At 43.6% G+C, this 23,440-nt stretch overlaps 1 protein-coding gene across 2 annotated transcripts in view; it reads left to right on the top strand.

Moving 5' to 3' along the window:
- The first annotated feature begins 8,047 nt into the window (after positions 1-8,047).
- Positions 8,048-23,440, top strand: part of retreg1 (reticulophagy regulator 1) — a 154,323-nt gene continuing 138,930 nt past the window's right edge. The window contains exons 1-3 of one of the 2 annotated variants that reach the window (XM_041184059.1): positions 8,048-8,335; positions 8,997-9,103; positions 14,047-14,077. In XM_041184059.1, the coding sequence (XP_041039993.1) occupies positions 8,055-8,335; positions 8,997-9,103; positions 14,047-14,077 (419 nt within the window). In that variant the 5' untranslated portion in view covers positions 8,048-8,054. Of the gene's footprint in view, positions 8,336-8,996; positions 9,104-14,046; positions 14,078-23,440 lie in introns of those variants that run through there. The other variant, XM_041184061.1, reaches the window with a different exon arrangement.

The raw sequence follows: 23,440 nt of genomic DNA, 5'->3' as shown, positions 1-23,440 counted from the left end.
AGGGATGGGAGTGAGAGTGAAGGAGACAGCAGAGCGGGAAAGGGAGTGAAAGTGAGAGAGACAGACAGAGCGGGGAAGGGAGTGAGAGTGAAAGAGACAGGCAGAACGGGAAAAGGAGTTAGAGTGGGAGAGACAGACAGAGTGGGAAAGGGATTGAAATTGAGAGAGACAGACAGAGCAGGAAAGAAAGTGAGAGTGAGAGAGACAGAGCGGGAAAGAGAGTGAGAGTGAGAGACACAGACAGAGCGGGAAAGGGAGTGAAAGTGAGAGAGACAGACAGAGTGGGAAAGGGAGTGAGATTGAAAGACAGGGTGGGAAAGGGAGTGAAAGTGAGAGAGAAAGACAGAGCAGGAAAGAAAGTGAGAGTGAGAGAGACAGAGCGGGAAAGAGAGTGAGGGTGAGAGACACAGAAAGAGCAGGAAAGGGAGTGAGAGTGAGAGAGACAGACAGGAAGGGAAATAGATTGAGTGAGACAGACAGCAGGAAAGGGAGTGACAGAGACAGACAGCGGGAAAGGGAGTAAGAGTGAGAGGGACAGACAGAGGGGGAAAGGGAGTGAAAGTGAGACGGACAGACAGAACAGGAAATGGAGTGAGAGTGAGAGAGACAGACAGGACAGGAAAGGGAGTGAGAGTGAGAGAGACAGACAGCAAGAAAGGAAGTGGGAGGGACAGACAGAGCGGGAAAGGGAGTGAGAGTGGGAGAGATAGACAGAGCGGGAAAGAGATTGAGAGAGACAGCCAGAGCGGGAAAGGGAGTGATAGTGAGAGAGACAGACAGTGCGGGAAAGGGAGTGAATGTGAGAGAGACAGATAGGACGGGAAAGGGAGTGAGAGTCAGACAGACAGACAGAGCAGGAAAGGGAGTGAGAGTGAGAGAGACAGACAGAACGGGAAAGGGATTGAGAGTGAGAGAGACAGACAGGATGGGAAATGGAGTGAGAGTGAGAGACACAGACAGAGCGGGAAAGGGAGTCAGAGTGAGAGAGACAGACAGGGAGGGAAAGGGAGTGAGAGTGAGAGAGACAGACAGAATGGGAAAGGGAGTGAGAGTGAGAGAGACAGACAGAGCGGGAAAGGGAGTGAGAGTGAGAGAGACAGACAGGGAGGGAAAGGGAGTGAGATTGAGAGAGACAGACAGAATGGGAAAGGGAGTGAGAGTGAGAGAGACAGACAGAACGGGAAAGGGAGTGAGAGTGAGAGAGACAGACAGGGAGGGAAAGGGAGTGAGATTGAGAGAGACAGCCAGGACGGGAAAGGGAGTGGGACTGAGGGAGAAAGACAGAGCAGGAAAGGGAGTAAGAGTGAGAGAGACAGGGAGGGAAAGGGAGTGAGAGTGAGAGAGACAGACAGAGCGTGTAAGCGAGTGAGATGAGACAGACAGACAGAGCAGGAAAGGGAATGAGAGTGAGAGGGACAGACAGAGCGGGAAAGGGATTGAGAGTGAGAGAGACAGACAGAGTGGGGAAGTGAGTGTGAGTGAAAGAGATGTGCAGAGTGGGAAAAGTCGTGAGAGTGGGAGAGAAAGACAGAGCGGGAAAGGGAGTGAAAGTGAGAGAGACAGACAGAGCGGGAAAGAAAGTGAGAGTGAGAGAGACAGACAGAGTGGGAAAGGGAATGAGAATGAGAGAGACAGACAGGGTGGGAAAAGGAGAGAGAGAGACAAACAGCAGGAAAGGGAGTGAGAGAGACATACAGAGCTGGAAAGGGAGTCAGAGAGACAGACAGAGCAGGAAAGTGAGAGAGAGTAAGAGAGACAGACAGGAAGGGAAATAGAGTGAGAGAGACAGACAGCAGGAAAGGGAGTGAGAAAGACAGACAGCGGGAAAGTGAGTGAGAGTGACAGACAGGGTGGGAAAGGGAGTGAAAGTGAGAGAGAAAGACAAAGCAGAAAAGAAAGTGAGAGTGAGGGAGTCAGAGCTGGAAAGAGAGTGAGAGTGAGAGAGACAGACAGAGAGGGAAAGGGAGTGAGAGTGGGAGAGACAGACAGAGTGGGAAAGGGAGTGAGAGTGACAGGCAGGGTGGGAAAGGGAGTGAAAGTGAGAGAGAAAGACAGAGCAGGATACAGAGTGAGAGAGACAGAGTGGGAAAGAGAGTGAGAGTGAGAGAGAGAGACAGAGCGGGAAAGGGAGTGAGTGAGAGTGAGAGAGACAGACAGTGTGGGAAAGGGAGTGACAGTGAGAGAGACAGACAGGGTGGGAAAAGGAGAGAGAGACAGACAGCAGGAAAGGGAGTGACAGAGAAAGACAGCGGGAAAGGGAGTACGAGTGAGAGGGACAGACAGAGGGGGAAAGGGAGTGAGAGTGAGAGGGACAGACAGAGCAGGCAATGGAGTGAGAGTGAGAGAGACAGACAGGACAGGAAAGGGAGTGAGAGAGACAGTCAGCAGGAATGGGAGTGAGAGGGACAGACAAAGCGGGAAATGGAGTGAGAGTGAGAGAGACAAACAGCAGGAAAGGGAGTGAGAGGGACAGACAGAGCGGGAAAGGGAGTGAGAGTGGGAGAGATAGACAGAGCAGGAAAGAGAGTGAGAGAGAAAGCCAGAGCTGGAAAGGGAGTGAGAGAGACAGACAGGATGGGAAATAGAGTGAGAGAGACAGAGCGCAGGAAAGGGACTGAGAGAGAAAGACAGGGTGGGAAAGGGAGTGAGAGTGAGCGAGACAGACAGGGTGGGAAAGGGAGTGAGAGTGAGGGAGACAGACACGGCAGGAAAGGTAGTCAGAGAGAGAGAGACAGGGTGGGAAAGGGAGTGAGAGTGAGAGAGACAGACAGAGCGGGAAAGGGAGTGAGAGTGAGAGAGACAGACAGAGCGGGAAAGGGAGTGAGTGTGAGAGAGACAGACAGAGCGGGAAAGGGAGTGAGAGTGAGAGAGACAGACAGATCGGGATAGGGAGTGAGAGTGAGAGAGGCAGACAGAGCAGGAAAGGGAGTGAGAGTGAGAGAGACAGGGTGGGAAAGCGCGTGAGAGTGAGAGAGACAGACAGCGCGGGAAAGGGAGTGAGAGTGAGAGTGACAGACAGGATGGGAAAGGGAGTGACAGTGAGAGAGACAGACAGAGCGCCAACGGGAGTGAGAGTGAGAGAGACAGAAAAAGCGGGAAAGAGAGTGAGAGTGAGAGAGACTGACAGGGCGGGAAAGGTAGTCAGAGAGAGAGACAGGGTGGGAAAGGGAGTGAGATTGAGAGAGACAGACAAAGCGGGAAAGGGAGTGAGATTGAGAGACAGACAGAGCGGAAAGGGAGTGAGAGTGAGAGAGATAGACAGAGCGGGAAAGGGAGTGACAGTCAGAGATACAGACAGGGCGGGAAAAGGAGTGAGAGAGACAGACAGAGTGGGAAAGGGAGTGAGACTGAGGGAGACAGACAGAGCGGGAAAGGGAGTGAGAGTGAGAGAGACAGACCGAGCAGGAAAGGGAGAGAGAGACAGACAGAGCAGGAAAGGGAGAGAGACACATCTGCAGTGGGAAAATGAGTGAGAGATTGAGAGAGAGAGTGACAGAGTACTAAAGAGAGTGAGAGAGACAGACAGAGCGAGAGAGGAAGTGCGAGGGAGAGAGACGGACAGAGAGGTAAATGGATTGAGTGAGATAGACAGAGCAGGAAAGGGAGTGAGAGAGATGGACAGAACGGTAAAGGGAGTGACAGAGACAAATAGAGCAGGAAAGGGAGTGAGAGAGACGGACAGAGCGGTAAAGGGAGTGAGAGAGACAAATAGAGAGGGAAAGGGAGTGAGAGAGACAGACAGAGTGGTAAAGCGAGTGTGAGTGAAAGAGACAGACAGAGTGGGAAAGTGGTCGAGATTGAAAGAGACAGACAGAGCGGGAAAGTTGGCAAAAGTGAGCGAGAGTGAAACAGGCAGGGCTGGATTTTCATCCTTGAGACAGGTAGCAGGAGTTGGGAAGATACCCACTTGGCCCACCTGCCTCGGTAGCAAGTGCGCACAAGGACTGGATTTTCACTGTCGGGGGCCGAGTGCAAGCTGCAACCAGGTCAGCTGACCCAGGATAAAGTTGGGAGGCAACCACAGGTGCTGCCAGCTGTGGAAGCGGTCTGTTTAAAGGACTCACCTCAATGCTGTGGAACTTCATCCTAGTTATAAAAAAAACCAGCCCAGCAGCACTCACCCCACACTCCCCATGTGCCATCCATGCCACCTTATGTCCCCTATGCCAAGGTGTGCCCCATACAACCCCTATGTCCCTTCATGGCCCCTATGCAAAGGTATGCCCCCACCCACCCCCTATGGCCACTCATGTCAAGGTATGACCCCTCCCCCAAACAATTCCCTATGGCACCTCACTCCCCCATATCAAGATATTTACCGCATCCCCCACCACACCCCAGTGCAGAGTATTTTTTAAGCGGTGAGGGATTGGAAAGTGTAGATGTCCAAGGGGACCTGAGTGTCCTCATCAATAAGTCACTGAAGGCTAACATGCAGGTGCAGCAAGCAATTAGGAAGGTAATGATATGTTAGTCTTTATGCATAGAGGGTTTGAGTAGAGGAGTAGTGAAGTCTTGCTTCAATTGTATAGAGCCTTGGTTACACCGCACCTGGAGTATTGTGTGCAGTTTTGGCCCCCAGACCCTAAGATTCACCAGATTTGTTCCTGGGTTGGCAGGATTGTCCTGTGGAGAGACTGGGAAAACTGGGCCTGCATACTCTAAAGTTTCGGAGAATGAGGAGTGATCTCATTGAAACCTACAAGATACTTAAAGAGCTAGACAGGGTAGTTCAGGTAATATGGATGCCTCTTTATGTATTCTTTGTTGTGGGGCCATTCAGGGTTGTTCGGGGAGCATAACTTGACATAGCGGGCATGAGGGGCCATAGGGGATGGGTGGGGTGACATAGCTTGGCATGGGGTAATGGGGCGGCTATAGGGATTGTTTGGGGGCATTTGTTTTCCCTTTACCTACCAAGATCGTAATAATATTCACATTGGGTATACAGTGTGTGGCACTAGTGGACATTCAGACTGTCACACTGGGTGTATCGTGGCACCAGTGATCCTGCACACTGGTATACAGTATGTCACAAGAATATTGACACTGTTTTACTGTCTGTAAAGAGTGTCAGCGTTGTACCTTCAATTATAATGCAAAGATTAGATGTATGCCTTACTCTGGCTGTGAACCAGATGTATTGTATGAGCTGGAATGTTATGTGAGGGTGTGGTGTGGGGTAGGATGAGTGGCTGCGATGGGTAGCAGTAGTTTTATGTGTCAGATATAATTCATTATTTTGGAATGTAGTCACTGCCCCTTCGATAGTACATACAGTCTCACTCATATGTGGTCATTTAATCACACAGCCTTGCCTCTATTCACACACACAAATCTGCAATTAAAAAACTAGTCTCAGTATTGGTGACCATGAACCCATCTGGTTCAATCATGCTCTTTAGGGAGGGAAATCTGCCATCCTTACCTGATCCGGCCTACATGTGAGTCTGGACCAATGTGGTTGACTCTCAACTGCCCACTGAAATGGCCTAGCAAGCAACTCAGTTCAAGGGCAATTAGGGATGAGCAACAAATGCTGGCCTTGCCAGTAAAACTCACATCCCATGAAAAAATAAACTTAAAAAAGGACTGATACAAGGGTTGACAGATATGACTGAGAGACAAACAGATGGACACAGACTGATAGAAAAACAGATATAGTGCATAGATTAGCAATCCACCTGTCAAGAGATGACTCTCTAAGCTCCAAGCACGGACTGAAACTAGCAGGCCATGGCAGGACTGTACCTAACTGACTGGGGTTGCCCAGCTTGAAGTGGGTGGTAGCTATCCAAAGATGTGATGAGCTCTCCCACCATCGAAGTAACTTGTGCTTTACGGCAATCAAGTGAGAGCTTATAAGCAGTAACTGTTTCTTCCCATGTTGTGACTGCGCTGGAGTGTCCTCTCCAGGGCGTAGGCCTGGGCAAATAGAATGTGGACCCTGAGTTGCCCAAATATCCAGGCCCCCCTCTCAGTATTGTTAGTATTGTCCAAAAGAAAGGATGAGACCAGTACTGTTTGGTACTAGCCTTGCTGCAGGAGTTGCCAAAGGGTCTCTGATAGATGACAGATTATCATCTATGGGGCTCCACTTCAGATTTTCTGTCAGGTTTAGCTTTATCCTTCTCTCCTGAGACACCCAGAAGTCGATGGGGCTATTTACCCATAGCCTGGGGGTCTGGTTCATGGGCACCAGGGCGTAACCACGGACCGTTGGATCTTGGGGCCAGGCCTCCTCTGAATCCCCTGTTGTTTAGTCTGGGTCTGCGAGGTACCAAGTCTATCTATGTTGCCACAGGGAGGCACTACATAGGACTTGGTGATGTAGAGGCTATGTATTTGGCCTGTTTTTCATAATAGTTTTACTGCTAGCAGTGGTTAGAGCTGAAAGCAAGAGGTGACCAGCAGACTGGCCACTATGCACCACCTACTCTACTAACATACTTGACACATTGCATCAACTGGAGACATTTGAAATTTATTAGAATAAGCCTATATTCTTTGGAGTTTAGAAGCATGAAAGCTTATCTCACTGTAAGGTACAAAATTCTGAAAGGGTTTGACAGGGTCAATGCTGAGGAATTATTTCCTGCAGTGGGAGAGTCTTGGACTAGGGGTCACCATTTCTCTGGATAAGGGGTCAGATATATAGGACTGAGATGAGGAGAAATTTCTTCACTCAGAGGGTTATGGAAATTTGGAATTCTCTAACTTGAGGGCTGTTGATGCTCAGTTCATGAGCATATTCTAGACTCTGGGGCTATTTTGGGATCAAAGGATATGGGGGAATGATGGAAATGTGCGATTGATGTAAAAGTTCAGAAATGATCTTGTTGAGTGGCAGAACAAGTTCAAAGGGCCATACAACCTAATCCTGCTCCTATTTCTTATGTTCTTGTGTTCATCCATTGACACATCTTTCAGTACCCTACATTTGCTTCACCTGAAAAAGAGAGATAGGAATTAGTACTTCGGGTGAAAGGTAGGCAGAGAAAGATGAGTAACTGCTGAAAGTGGCTATGCTTAGTCATTTGTAGTGTGTGAGGGCGAGATCTCAGTAAAGTGGGCCAATGTGTAAGCTAGCCAAGAACCCTTAACCCTCCACATTGCTACATCTTTGATGCAATCCATCTTCACGATTTCCATAATGTGCTCCTTGACTTGGGAGAGGACTTCAAAGGATTCTGTATCTCCTGTCCTTGCTTCCTCAAAACTATTGCTCACAAGATCTCCCTGCAAGACAAACGAGACAGTGCTAGTCTAGTGAGATGCTTTGAGGCTGTGCATGTGAAGTTAGAAGGGGCTGCTGGTATATGAAAGGGGCAGAGATATGTAGAGGTGTAGGATATGATAATGAGGAGCATGGCATTTGAAGCAGGAGAGAATCCCTGAGAGTTCAAACATATGAAATACGAGCCGGAGTAGGCCATTTGTCCCCTCGAGCATGCTCCGCCATTCAATAAGATCATGGCTGATCTGGTTGTGTTTGGAGTTCTACACTGGCATCTACCACCACCCCCACCCCACCCCCCGCCAAACTTTAGATTACCTTACCTAACACAAATCTATCTATCTCTGTATTCAAAATATTCAGTGACCTCGCTTCCACTAACTTCTGAGGCAGAGTTCCAAAGTCGCATGACCCCCTGAGAGATCTGCCTGGGGAGAAATGATGGGGTGGACGGGCGTCGGAGAGTTAGAAAAAGAGATAAATGTCATGGGGGCACTGGGAGCCAGGCTACGTAACTCCTAGTAGAGTAAGTAACAAGTGTAGATTATATTAAGAGACTATCCTCATCCTACCAGGTCTCTGGTTAAGTCTTCACTTTCAAAATGATATCAATTCAGCATTGCCCTCAATAATGACAGCCCTGACTCTCCGCCTCTCGCCATGAAGTCAGCTGAATGTATCCCTCTCTCCGCCAATTGACAGTCAGTTTGTTAATCTTCCCTTCCCCACAATGAGGTCGTAGCGTAACAAACGGGAGAGAGATTAAAACCATAACACTGAGGTGACGTCAAGGCGTAGGGCAGCTGTAAATAAACAAATGTGGAAAAGAAAAGATAAGATGGCGAGTGTGGGGATGTGGTGGCGGCTGGGCAGCAGTGATGATGTGCAGGAGAGGAAGGCGGCAGCTCCCTGTGATCCCGGTGTTAACCCGGAGGAGAAGGCGGTGCCCGAGCTCCGGATTCAGGCTGCCGATGAGCAGGAGTCGGATGATTCAGATTCGCTCTGGTCTTTGCTGCTGAATTACATGGAGACTGCTTTAACCTGGCACAGACCAGGTCATAGCATTGCAATGTTCATATGCTGTAACGCTCTCTTTTGGTAAGGGTAAACTAGGTGAAATTTCCCACCCCCACCCAAAAATAAGATGTTTGTGGGAAAGCATTTAACAACCAGGGCACACAGGCTTGGGCATAGCTTACTTTAACAGTCTGCACAATGTTACGCCAATTTGTGGTAGCTGAATTTGATTTCTATTCGAGATGAACCTTGTTCATTGACAACGAGCGACTGTTTAAGACTAGCTTCATTTGAGACTCAGTCTCCACTGTTACTGTTCTATTGTACTGTAGGCCTGTCGCATACCTTTTCATTTTGTCGGGTAAATGCACGATTTTCAATATCTACACCACCTCCTCACGATAGATACCTATCGATGATTATGATTCAATTTGGGTGATACATCTCAATTTGACATTGCCGTATCAATTATTACTCAGCGTTGCGTAAATAATATTCAGATGTTTAATGTTGAACCGTGTTTGAGTGGATTCTAGTTTTATATGCGGCGTATTCTCAATTCTACTGGTGAAATTGTATATGGGCATTTAGATATCCGCGAGGTTTAAATGTTAAGAAATGAAAGCTGGATTGAGCAACATACACTGGAAAGCAAATAAAAGATATTGGGTGGGTCTGACGGAAGTGGCAGTTGGCTAATGTCTAATCTTCCTCTTCCCCTTATCCCTCTGTGCTTTCCCAGGTTTGTAGTTTTAACGCCTTGGAGGTTGTATTCCCTGGTTGCTTTGGGCCTCCTTTTGTTTGCTGTTTTGGAGAACGTAAAGGTTTTGATTCTGTTCGCAATGAAAGGTAAGGAAGACGAGACGAGTGATAGCCATTACAAACCGAGTGAGTCTTTCCATAATTCGTGGCTTACATTTATTTAAGTCTGAGAAGGCTATTGTTGAATGGCACAACCAAAAGTCTGATTTTTATCTGCCAAACCCTGAGCAACCTGAACAATAGAGTTTATTCCACCTCACATGATTCCCTCAACGAAGCAAAATACTTGCCCAGTTTAAACATTGAAACCTGGAATTTCCTGCGGGGAAATTATGCTCAAATATCCTGGCGATTTCATAAATCAGCATAAATTTTCATATCAGACTAAGAAGGCTGGATAGTCCATAGTAACAGATCCCAACCATTTCTGTGTATCCTTAAATAAGCTGGTAACACACCCAAAATTCTGCCAAGGCTGTTTATTTACTTTGTCTAAGATTTTCAAAAGTCAAAATCCGGACACATTGAAAAGCCTTGAAGGTGGGGCTCTGTGATGATCGACATGTTGGACGACCAATGGCACGAGTCTGGGGGAGGGGCGGTTGAAGGTACGTGGTTATGTGATGACATTTCCTGGAATATGTCCGGCCAGAATCAGTGAAACCCTATTCTGTAGATTTTAAGTCACTGAGAAGTGCCCAATCAATTTAATTTTAACAATATCTATTCCCCAGCACACACTTCAAGCCTTCAAGAAACCATTTCAATACTGCTTCAGTGTGCTGTAATTTTACATATTGCATGCTATTCCACTTCTGCACAAACAACAGTATGCAGTGAAACTGTAGGGATTGTGAATGAGCAACTCCGAGTATCAGCAATCCAGCTCGTTAGCTGAACACATGTTCCGAGCAGAGTGTTAGCATGCGGCAGGAGGATTGTAATTACAAACATTTATCGTTTATTGAATATCATTTCCATAAATGTACGCATTTGTGCCTGGTAATAGTGCATCTTGAGAATTAGATACTTGGGTTACAGTTCGTACCCTGCCTAATTTGCCTAATCAATCAAATAACTTTAAAGCTGAATAGAAGGTTAGTTGTGCAGTTGAGTTGTTTGCTATGAACCGCTCTGCCTCTGGATGCCAACCGGACTGGTGGGACAGGATCATCCTAACCTGCAAAGTGATTGACAGCTCCTTGCAGCTGCACAGATGGCGCATTGGCGAGGGTGACTCGGAGCGGGAGCCGGTGGAAGGCGGAGGGCAGCAGGGCAGTAATGGAGCACCAGCAACAGGTTGGGTTGAGCAACGCATGCTCTGACGCCAGGCGAGCGGCTGGGCGCCGCAAGGACATTTAAAAGGCGTCAGCAGCAATGGAGCCATTGGCATCAAAAAGGTAGTGATAACCTCCCCCCACCCCGGGACTGAGCTCCTGCCGCACAACAAAGGTAGCAACCGTGGCCGAAGAATCCAGAGTCCCATTGCCAGGGCGCAGCGCAGCACAAGGGTCTTTATTTTGCTGGCAGTAAATTGATCGTGAGGGGAGGGGCCTCACTGGAGCTGAAAACCCGGACATTTGAGCAATTTGGAGAAAGCTATCCGAAAATCTGGAACTGTCCTGGTCAAACCGGGACATCCGGTCACCTATGCGTGTCTGAACTCAAACAAACGTACAGGAATTTCCAGGCCTTTATTTCAAAAAGGGTCTTTGTTTCTGCATCAAATTTTCTAGCTATTTTGAAAAAGTTTTTCACTTTTTGGATTGTTGACTCGCTGAAATACTCTAAACAAAAAGGTCTGATGGAGTAGTCCCCGCAATAAAAGAACACAATATTTTTCGAAGTTTTTAAAAGTATACGTACTTAAAACAGACATTTTCGTAATCTTCTGCTCTGTTGTTCTGACAAATACTAATACAATCACGTATATATGATTTTATCCCCTACTCTTATTTAAGTATTTATTTGTAGTGACTTGTAGATTGAATTTTAAGCAGTTTCAGCTTGCATTGCCCTGACAATAGCAGGCGTTGAACTAGAACTTGATCACATTTTCGACCTTTATGTCCCAGACAACATAGTTTAAACACTTAAAGCAAAGCTTTTGATGGTTTAAGCAAATGGAGTGCAGTCAGGATCTTGGAAACTTTATTTTTGCTCAAAATATACTGAAAAAAGGCTGGAAAATTGCAACTCAAAAAAGCATCACATCTGCAAGGAAGGCTCTGATATCCTGGTGTCAAAATTAATTACTGCATCTCTTGTGCCATCACAATGTTTCAGATGCAACTGGTACTATTGTGATGATGAATATTTCTTAGGTCATTTGCTTATGAATTCTACCTGGAAACATTCATAAACATTTAAGAAATGTAATGATGCTTAAACGTCCTTTATCCTCCCCCCACCCCACACACACACACACACACACACAATTTGGGGGGAGGGGGTGGAGATCACTCAAGTTAAGCCAATTGACATAGTTTGTTTTTTTTTCAAAATGTAGCTTATTGCAATGAGGCCATTCTGTGGATTCATGTATCATACTTTTCCAGCATGATGTTGGGGGCTGGGAGGGGGGAGAGCTGCATGGTGGGAAACAAAGTCAGAACAAATCTTTGGCACCTAATAACTAGCTATTTCAGTGGTGTTACTCAGTCTCTTGATCTATAAGGTGTAATATGGAAAGCAGAGCTGTTAAGTTATTTTTATTTCTGTTGTAACATGCTTATAAAAGGCATCTGGCAGTGGCAGCCTGATGTTTTGTATCCTAGACATATTGCTAATTATTCTTTCTAATGGACTCAAAATGTTCTTGAGTTTCTTAAAGAAGTGCCACTATTTTAATTGTTTTATGAAAATAAATAATTACATTTTGTAATAAAATGACATCTAAATTTTCAAATACTTTGTACTTAGTAATGATCTGAAACACAGGACTGCATTATTTTAAATTCCCCAAACTGTGTAACCAAATGCATTTATTTAAACTTTAATTAAAATTCACCTATTATCACAAAAGGAAAACTGATAACTGCATTTCATATCACAATCAGTAATCCTTTATTGTGGACACCCCATGAAGTGCATAAGCTGCAGGTGAATGTCGTCAGATATTATTATGTTGCAGATATTTTTACAGGAACTAAAACAGAATAATCTTGAATCTCAAGATATATCATTACAAAAACATTTTTTAATATATAAAGATTCTCAGGAGTAATGTAAAGACTACAGTTTGATATTGGGGTTCAGATTACTTACATACTGTTGGAACTTTATTCGTGTTAGTTGGTACCCTTAAACCTTTGTAATTGCTCTTGGGTGTTTGTAACTTTTTGCATAGCTAATTTTGGTAAGTGCTTAACCTTTGCCACCACCAATATTATCATTTAGGAAACACTCATTAAATCACAAATAGTTTTCTCTCTAATGTTCCCTGTCTCATTCTTCATATGGCCATTTAAAGTAGATACCTTTCTCACAATTTATACCACCTAAAGTATATGTGTGTGCAAATGCTATAGGATATGAATAATTAAATCTATGGGGCCAATTTAACCTGAAACAGAATAGCAATTGTGGTACTTGATTGAAATGGAATGTTTAAAAAAAAGCAGTATCACATACTCTAAAATGGGAGTAATGGGACATTTGAACTCTGAGAATTATTGTATGTTGATTGGCCCTTGGATCAAAAATACAAGTTTTGTTCTGTGTTTACTCATCTTATAGTGACTCACTGCTTGTGAAGTAACTCCATAAGGAAATGTATTTCTTATGGACATTTAAATTGCTGGTAGGAGCCACCAGGAGGAATATTGAGTGACTGTTATAATTTGATTAGGCTTATTATTATAATAATGTCACTGATTAATTGTCTTGTTCTCATGCACACTAAGAAATTAGGATGTGGAAGACATGCAGAGAAGAGCTGTTAGATTTCTATCTGGGACCAGGCGTCTTGAATTCTTTTTTTTTTTGAAGAACTAACCACAAAAACACTTTTTTCCCTTCATGCAACTGACATTGCCTTTCAGAATTTAGGATAGGGATCCCTGGATGTGTGTTAATATATTCACTAGGTTACCAGGAGTGTACCAGTATTTGGCAAAGACTCCACATAAATTTTTGGTAAAGCACTGGAAAAACAAGTATGAAGGAGTAATTTTACTTTTTGCTGAGAGTGCTGTTATGGGACAAAATTAGATTGTCTGTTGTCTTTAAACAAAAATCGTGAGGAGCTGTAAAGTCACATTGGGTATAGATGGGAGAGAAATTTTGAAATGGAGACACTCTGGGAAGAAGTTTGAGATGAATAGGATTTAGGATTCTGAGAATATAATCTGGCCAATAGCTATTGTTTTCTCTCCCTACTTGGCAGAATGCCATTGGCAAAATCAATCAAAATGATTACTTGCTATAACAGTATTTTTTTTCTACTCTCTCATCCATCTTAAGTAAGACTTCAGCCAACAATTTTTACATTTTTGGATCTGACTTCACAAGTTGAACAGCCTGATGCATTGGTCTGCAGTAGTTCTACTTCCCTGCTCTTTTTTTTAAAAAAACTACTATTCTGAAGCCTGAGTAGATTTCTGATTTGAAGACACTATCAAATGAAAGGAAAATAAGATATTTCATGGATTGGGTAGAAAAGTTGTTTTGTACACTGATGCAAGAAATACCAGAAAGTTTGCTCCCTGCAAGTGTCCTTCACATAATCTGTAATATTTGATAATATGCTAAATTTACACACTGATGTGTGTACGTTTGTCAAATCTTTTGATTACCAAAGTACTAGGAAGGACTGGCTGCAGCTAAATCCTTTGGTAATGTTGTTCTGAATACAAAGCTGCTTGAGTAAAAGTATTGGTGGACATATTGCAAAGTGTTTTAAATCTTTTTTTCTTTTGTGTTTTATAACCCTAATGTGTACTGTGTTTGTCAACAGTCAGAATTGTATACAACTGTAATGAGATTTGTATTTATGTGTGTTTCTGCTAATATTGTCACCTTTTCAACAGGTTGGAAGAAAAGCAAGAGCCTGATTGAAAGGTATGTGCCACATTAAGCTCTGCATTAAGCTCGTAATTGAATGAGTTTTAAATCTACTTCAGTTCTTTTTAAACAAAGTCCAGTTATCCCATTTAATGGTGTCTTCCAAATAATGGCTGTGCTTTTCCATTCCCCCTTTCCGGTACTGATTGGGGAATGGAATTGTGCCTTTTAAATAGTAAAAGTATAAAATGGGTTAGAGGAGCAGGAGAACACTGTTGTACAGATACGCAGGTCATTAAAGATGGCAGCACAACTAGCTAAGGCCTGGAGGATAAATCCTGGGACATCTAGTAGGGTCAAATGGCCTGTTTATGTGTTGTAATTTCTATGTATTCCTATTTTTTTTTTACATCTGGTGGTAGAATACAAAGTAAGGAGGTAGTAGCACACAGTCGGAGTACTGTGCATAGTTTGAGATTTCTAAATACTGTGTAAAAGACACAGTGGAATCGTCCCAGATTAGTACAAAGTGCAGTCATGGTCGGGGGAAAATAGGTCGTTTTGCTTCCTGGCTGCAATGGTGGGTTTTCACATCGTATGGTCCCATTCCTACTTCATTAATTATACAGCCACAGGAAACATGCTGTCTTGCTGGCGGGCTGCCTCTGGAGACTGCCCCCTCAGCTCTCACCATCTTGAGGCCACTTGCGCAGAACAACATGTGCTCACACACACACACACACACACACCCCTGGGGATACCCACTTTACCCAGTACAGCTCTCGCCCTGCATCTGTTGAAAAGCCATCCTGCCTATGGCTGGTCTGGTAGGTAGAAATCTGCCTGTGAGCCCTCTGAAAGGTACTGCCTGCGAAACCCGGTGCTGATGACTACGAGTGCTGCCTGAAGCGAGGTAGGCAAACAAAGCTGAAGTCCAGAGCGAACTGCAGCTTGCCAGTTGCACATCACTTATTCACAGTTGTGAAACACGTTGGCGTGCAGTCACGCCGATGTGCCCAGATGGCCTAGCATTGGGTGATGATTCCGGCAAGCAGGTCTTGTAATGAGGTGCTAAAGTATTGAAATTAGGTTCCCAATGAGCAGCAGCAGGAAACACAGCCTGTCATTGATGGGTAGAGCACGCTGTCATGAAACCGATTTCCATATTGTCCCCTTCTGCTTATTATGATGCTTGACACCAGTGGGGCCAGAAAATTTTAGCTACAGTATCAGTTCACCAGGAAGTTTTATGGATGTGGAGTTAAGAGGATGTTGAATATTAGATTTCTTTTCCACTGGATCTAGGAAGGTTGATGGAGGTCTTCATAATTATGGTAAGATTGCATCTCAATGACCACTATAATCAATGTGGAGACAAATTTGAAGATAATCAAGTGAATGAAAGGGGAGGAAATATTTCTTTCCCAAGAGCACTGTTTTTACGTGGAATTCTCTGTCACGAACCATTGAAAGAAATTTGGTAGACCAACATTTGCCTTTAGATCTAAGTTTATTCTAAATCACTTAGAACACATCCAAATCTCAATTGCAAGGCAAAGTACAAAAAGTGCTTAGTTCTCCAATCGAAGCTCAGCTGAATAATTATTCAGACAGTGTTGGGAAGGAAAATTGTATGTAATTCAAATTGTTACAGTCCCCGTACAAATTCAAACTTGCAGGTAATGGCAGAAAGAATGACACATCATGATTTCACATTTTAATACTTTTACTGTAACAGAGGACTAAGGAACACTATTTTCTTCTAGCTGACATAAGTTATAGCAAGGAGATTTAACTTTTAGCACAGCTGAAAATGTCCCACTACAGTTATATATTACACTGTCCCGTAAGTGGACTCTTCATCCTCCAGAAATCAGTCTAAAGTTATTCTCCACTCCCAAAATCTTGCTTCCTTTTTCCTTTTCCCAGCTAGGTAACTTCCAATCCCAGAACTGACAATTTGCTGTGAGTTACACTGTAGATTCTTTCCCTCTAGCCAAGCTCGGCAAATCTTCCAGCTTCCTTTTTCAAAATCCCCTCAAACTTAACTGTCAGTCTGAGTGCGAGCTCCTCGCCTTCCGTGTGGTGAACAATAAGAGTCAGCATTTTCTCTGCCTCAGGTACTTCACTAGCTGCCTCTATCTCCCCTCCCTCTCAGATGACTGCAACCATTTTCTTTTAAAACCTGTCTCTTTTGATATTCTTGAATTTGTAGGGAAGTCTGACCTCAAAAATGGCTTCCTCTGACTATTTCCCCACAGCAATATAAAATTAACTACTCTTGTATCTAGGCAGAATTGCTAATTTGCTATCTTTGATCCTAATTTCCTTTCGTTTGGAAGTAAATGGATAATTTATAGCTCAGCTGTTACAACACTTGCCTGGGAATTTGGGTCTACTCACGGTGTACTCAGCCTGCCATTGTCTCTAAATGTAAATATCTCACTTTCTTCTCAGTAAAACAATCCAAGCCTTCCCTTGATGTCTAACAATCAAACAACCCAGACTTATTGTCAGGCAGACTGCAGAACAGGTCATATGACCCACTTCATTTACCCTAAATTTAAAGCTCCATTCACAGACAAATCTTATAAACCTCAATTGTAACAACATTTAAAAACTTAAAGCCAATAGAAGGAAATGGTAAGCAGCCAAAAATTGTGAATTTTGAAAAGGTTTCTTTTTAAAAACAATTTGTGAAACAATCAACAGCATTTGTCAAAACTAAGAGGATAGGGCATTAAGATGTGACAGATACAAATGAAGAGGAAGGGGACCTAGGTGCAGATATGAAACTGTAAACAAGCATAGTTTAGCTGCTAAACTCTACTTTGTGCTGTGTGAAGTACTTGAGGTGGGTTGACAGTGCTGCTCCATTGTAGCATGCATGCAAGGAGGTGCAGCCAGGTTTGAGGTTACAGCTGACCATTGCACGTGGAAGCTGTCTTTGTTTGTAGGGTAGATACATATCTCCTCAGGAGATGACACAGCTGTACATCTGTCCCTCGCAACTGATTGAGACACTAAGAAGACAGTTCTTCACAATCAATTGCAAAGTGGATGTCCTGGAATCTCAAAGTGGTTGGCTGCAGCTGTGAAGATGCCACTATTCAGACCAGGCATTGGGTATATTTGCTTTACATGTTACATTAAAGTATTATATAACGTACCGTTCTGAAGAACCTTCCAGTTTAATGGTTGGTCAAACATTTGAATATGACAGCAAAGCTATTGTGGATCTTATTGTACAATTTCCTTTGGGGAAAATGATTCTTAGTGCCAGGTCTGCCACAGTGAAGTAATTTCACCTTTTGCTGATGTAGGTTTGCATATGTTGGCAGGAGGGCAGCCAGACTTAACTGGCATTCCTCCATAGGCTCTCCCTCCTCTTCTCAACACTTCAATTTAGAAGCCTCCAATTGGTATCAGTAAAGAGAGCCAAGAAAATGGCACCTGGCGTAAAGCTCATGAAAGCCACGAAGCCAGCAGCGAGGAAAAATACAAAAAACAAAATGCAAAAAAGCCCCAGAAATGGCCAAAAAGTAACATTTTAAAACTGCCACTTGAGAGCTCCTAGCAACGCTAGACCCAGGTTTCTCAGGTATCTTTCAATCGTGCTGTTTGTTATACTGCCTCACCCCCGACTTCAGAATAGAGGATTTTTCATGCCCTATTACGAATAAGTGAGTTTCTGACACTTGCCTAGGACCAGCAGGAAAGTTAACTGCGATGGTAATCAGATGGAACTGATTCCCACTGGATTTCCTGGTCACAACATCCTGACATGAAAGAAGTGTGAACAAGGTGTAGCAGATAGTAAAAGCGCTGACTGTAAATTTACCTGATAAGAACTTGATAGTTTCTTGAATTACCATATTGCTAAATGTTATAGATTGCAAGTAGGAGAGTGGTATTAAGCTGGCATTGTTCATGTGAAGGAAGTGTTGACACACATCTGATGGGTCATATGGCTTGTATCAGTGCTGTAACCTTCTATTCTATTTTTTAAAGTGGACATGAGTTTCAAGCAGGAAATCCTGCTTTACGTTCAAAAACTTGACCCAAAAATTGTGAAAACTGGATGTTCATGGCTATAAACAGTGCCACTATAGAGAAATGATGAGGGGAGGTCAGATGCCAACTTTTAGTTAGAATCCAGACCCAAACTCACCTCCAACCTGCCTACTTCCAGCTTTAATTAGAGTTGGAAGGTGAGCAGGTGATCAGCCCACTCCAAGGAGGTGGGTTGGCACTTTAACTAGGATGATGAGGCTGCAAGCCTCATTGTCATTTAGTTTTTCAACTTTGGTTGGCCACATTTCCTGAGCACTTACCCCTACATGTTGGATCCAGTGTGTCTGCGATTGGACAACTCTTGCCACCTCCCTCACCCCCGCTGGCCTCTGACCCCTTTTCTCCCCATCCCAAGCTTCTGATTTCCTTTCTTGTTAAAGCTCCAGTGTCTAGAGGAATCCTTTCCTTGACTCCCCCACCTCCCTCCCCAAATTCTTCATGGGTCAGAAGAGTAAAACTCTGGGCTGTTGTTGCTTTGAAAGCTTGTGGTAGATACATCTGTGGTATTAAATGAGCGATTCAGTTTCATGCATCTCAGACTGTTTGGAATAGTTATTTGTTTGAATGGATTGCTATTAGATTTACGTTTATTTAAAAGTGCGCTAAATTGCCACAATAGCAAAACACAGTGGAGGCTGGAAATCTGAAATGAAAACAAAATGTTGAAAGCACACAGCAGTTCAGGCAGCATAACAAAGTTAACGTTTTGGATCGATGACCAAGGTTCTGATGAAAGGTTATGGACCTAAAATGTTTTTCTCTCTTCAAAAATGCAGCCAGCTAAGCTGGGTATTTCCAGATTTTAAAAGCTGAATTGCCAGCTCATTTTTATGCTTTTTATGTTTGTTTTCCTATACGCCATACCCTTCTGGTCCAGCACTTATAAAATCCTGGCCATGGTGTAAAGATAAGGATGGCTGAAGTCCTGCCATTGGACCAAGAGCAAGAGGTCACCCCAACTGAGACCGGCAGAGGGACCCAGGGTGGTATATTGCCAATGGAAGCCAAGTAAATGGTTGCTGCTGGGGTAGACCCACTGGATCCAATTAAGGATGGTGGTACATCCCAAAGGCTGCGAGCTCAGGGGCCTGGCAGCTCAGCAGCCTCAAAAGCGCCACTGCTAGTGACGGCCAGTGCTGAGGCTGCAGCCATGAGGAGAGGGTGCCTTAGTGGCAAAGGTGCCCTCTAAGACGGGCAAGTGGGTTTGGGGTAGCCAGCCACTGGCAACCAGAAAGGGGTGAGGGGAGGCATGTTGCTGAGGGCAGGCAATGCCAGTGCTCTGCAGTGGCTATTTCCACCAAGGCTGGTTACTCCGCAGGGCCATGGAGTGTCCCTAATGGATGGTTCCTTGCTACTCTCCCCACCCACCCCAGAGTCTGCCGGAAGGCCACCAGATTTCAATGGCTGGTCTCCTTGATGTGCAGCGGGACTCCTTGATGTGGGCAAAATGGCCATGGAGCTGGGAAATAGCCCTTAATTTGCCACTTAAGTGGCTTAGTTGGATTCTGGTTGGGCAACTGATCTGCCACCTTTCCCACTGTTGGCAAAATGGCATGGTGGTGGGAAAATGACAGGCATGCCCCTAATGCCTTCCCATCCCCAAAGGCCTGGTAAATTCCTGCCTCTATTTCTATCATAATCAGAGTTTCTGCCTAGATGCAAACACTTCAGAGCACTTTTTTATCTGATGTTTGTTTTTTAGGTTAGCATCTTTTAACAACTTGATTGTGGCTCATTTTTAAATTGAACAGCTAGAACAATTTGCATTTATATAGACCCTGAATTTAATTTAGTAAACTGTCCCCAAAAATGCTTGACAAGTGTCATCAAACAAAATCTGACACTGAGCTACATAAGAAAATATTAGACAGATGGCCAAACTTTCTCAGAGAGAGAGAGACCTTATGCAGCATTAAATGTTTGGGTAGGAGGGAATTTCAAAGCTCTGGGCCTAGGCAGCTGGGGGCATAGTTGATGATGGAGCAACGGAAGAAGAGACTAAAACTGGAGGTGTGCAGCGATCTTAGAAAGTTGTAGAGATAGGGGAAAGGCTATGGAGAGACTCGAAGAATGAGAATTTTAAACTCAAGGTGCTGACAGAGCTAATGTACTCTCTGATCTACAAGTCGGGTGATAGATATTTGGTGTGAGTTAGGATACTTGCAGCAGAGTTTTGAATGTGCCCGGGTTTACAGAGTTTACAAGTTGGGAGGGGACTGGCCAAGAAAGCCTTAGAATAGTTAAGTCCAGTGGGAACAGAGGCAGGGATGAATGGTTTTAGCAGCAGATAAACTGAGGCAGGGATTGAGTTATGATGTTTCATTGCTTGATTTCCATCAGTTTGTTTGCAATAAAAAATGAAGTCATAGAAGGAACAAGGCTAAACCTTTAAGCAATTTTTAAGACCTGAAATTATCTAAGTGCTTGCTTTCCATTTAATTATACCTTTCAGATCCTGAGTGTAAACTAAGCAGCCTAAAACACCACCAGAACTTCTAAGTTGCATCTGGTCAATGACAGTTATGGTATGGTGATTTTAGTATTAATTATAGAGTCATTACAATTTTGGAAGAGCAGCTGTCTATTCACCCAGTACATTAACCGATCAACTTTGGATTGTATGTCATTACAGATGATTTAATCTTGTCCCACCCCCATCCCAATCAATGTTATTCTGAAATGCAATGAACTCCATTGTTCTTGCTTTCATGTGATGTTTCAGACTAATGGCATGGAATGATTTAATTCATTTTGTCGTCACCTATATAATCTTTGGATTTGAGCTGATAGAAATGTTAAAAGTGACACCTATATTCCATGAATAATTTTTTAAAAACTACATATTCCTTGCAGTGAGAAAGCAATGGTGTAGAAACACTAAATAATGTATATTCCACAAAATGATCTGTTCCTCATTTTTGTAATATGTATGTGTGTGTGTGTGTGTGTGTTCCTGCCTATTTATAAGTTGTTCTATATAACATAACACTATATCCTCTTTTTGTTCTGTACATCTGTACAGATGTATGCCTTGCTTTCAAGTAAGAGAAGTAGCCATTATGTATTGTTTCCCAGAAGTTCGAAATACTCACTTTTTTAAACTCAAATGTTGAAGCTTCATTGAATGGATTTCTCTGATTGCAGCATGTGCTGCAGGCTGATACATTGCTAGTTTGATACACAGACTAGTGCAGTAGTGTGTGTGTGTATCATAGGTGTGGCACACTGGATACTTTTGTACATATGTGTGATCATATAGTTCCTAAATCATGATGGAGTAATATTACAATATAACATGCTCCTGTGTGTTTAAAAAAAAACACTGCCTCCATATATCAAAAGAACTGATCCAATCATTAACTTTTTCATGGGCAGGAATTTTGGCTTGGTGGGCGGGGGTGCACGCCTAAGCCGCTCGAGCATGAAATGACATGCACCGATGTCAGCTGAGTGTGCTGATGTCAAAGTGCAGTTGCGCGATAGTTTGGTCGGCAGCACACCCGCTGAAAATTAAAAGGCCTGTTAAGGCCATTAAATAATCAATTAACCTAAATTTTGGAAACCTCATCCCACAGGTGGGATGAAGTTTCCAAAAGCAAGTAAAAATAAAATAAAAACTTTACAATTGAATTAATGTCCCTGCTCATATGACAGTCACATGAGGGGACATGTTTTATTACATTTTTATTTTCTTTATTATTTTAATAATGCTTCATCTCCCTGAGGCACTGAGCTGCCTCGGAGGAGATTATGAAGCACTCACTCGCGTGCATTCGTGAAGTTCATGCTCAGTCCAGTCACCCTCCATTTCCCACTGTACCAGCACAAGCAGCACTAAGTGCTGCCACTCATGTTTCACGCTGGGCGGGCCTTAATTGGCTTTTATAGTTAAAGTTAACACCGTAAGGTTCTTTATATAGCTTGTTTTTTTTCCCTCACAAAATAACATGTGCTTTGGTAGTAGGATGTTATGCCTCCATCTCATGGATTTGGCATTCTTTGCCCTGAGTTGACGTTCTGTAGTAGTGGTGGTGTGTGTGTGTTGCTCCTGGTGTTGCAGGAATTGTGCATGATATATTGTGTCACTTGCTGTTGATGTTGATGTCTCACTACTTGTTGATGTTGTCTCTTGTTTGTGATGCTGCTGGTGTTGTCGATGACCTTTTTATTTCTCCAGCTCTGGTGTAGGTCAAAAATGGACACCCAACTCTTTTTTTCACTTCTCACTTGCTTACTGGTTTTGGTCTTTTGTGACGTATGACTTTGTAGTCTCAGCTTCACCAACAGTCTTTTCTGGATTCCAGGTTTTCATGATTGGATCCTGTACATGTTCTCCAGACAAATTCAGCAAGGATTTGGCACACTTTTTGAAGCGTTGACCATCTCCTTGTGCATCATTGAGTTGTTGTCTGCCTTCCTCCTCGTCATTGAGGATATATCTTGCTTGGCAGTGTTGTCTTGTACTTTCTGCCATTGAGTAGCCTTGCAAGCGATTTCATGTCAGCCTTGAAGTATAGCTCGGACTGACGGTAAGGTTTGGGTCTTCCTTTGTCTTTTGGCATTTTATAAGAGCCACCCTGATGTGCTTTTCTACAAAACAGGGTAATGTGGTGATGATGTTGAACCCAAAATTTTCATAAAATTATTTAAGCTCTCTAAGTGAATTGGGTTCCATTATTAGTCATTACCCTTTCCAGAATCCCTTGTTTAGCAAACTGAACTCACTGTCAAGATTGTTGTAGCTCTCAAATCTACTTTTGAATAAAGGGAACTTTGAGTAATAGTCTAGATGCCACTCTTGATTGTGTGCGAGTATGCCATTCAGTGGCTATCTCCTCTTTCTGCTATGTATTTTGATACTTTTGACATGTGCTGCACATAGATACCATTCTTCCGAAGACTTTGTATACACAATAAATCTGGCTCTTGAGCTTGCATTTCTCCATTCTCATGTGGCTTTCATGTACCGTCTGGAGAAGTTTTCTCTGCATGTTTTTGGGTACGATGATTCTTGATCTGGCCAGCAAAATACCATCTTCAAGTGAGGTGTTATCTCTGAGTAGTACTGCCATATTGCTGGCTGTTTGCTGTATCTGTCTGATCAGGCCATCCCAGAATCACTTGCTGAGATAGGATTCATAATTCTTCCTCTTTCCTGCTCTCCTCTCTAATTTAACTCAATTTTTGTTGGTGTGATGATCATCAGGTGATGATCTTTACACTTAGATCTTCTTTCTCACTTTTTTCACGTAGTGACAGATGAGAGGGCATCTTTTAGCACCATCTGTTCGTGGCTCTGAAGCTTCAAATAACCTCGTGCTGGTGCTTTGCACAGATTTTTCCTGC

This window comes from Carcharodon carcharias, chromosome 3 (assembly GCF_017639515.1).
Source record: "Carcharodon carcharias isolate sCarCar2 chromosome 3, sCarCar2.pri, whole genome shotgun sequence".
In the NCBI taxonomy this organism is placed as follows: domain Eukaryota; kingdom Metazoa; phylum Chordata; class Chondrichthyes; order Lamniformes; family Lamnidae; genus Carcharodon; species Carcharodon carcharias.
Note: the sequence above shows the minus strand (reverse complement) of the source record. Positions and strands in the feature narration are given on the sequence as shown.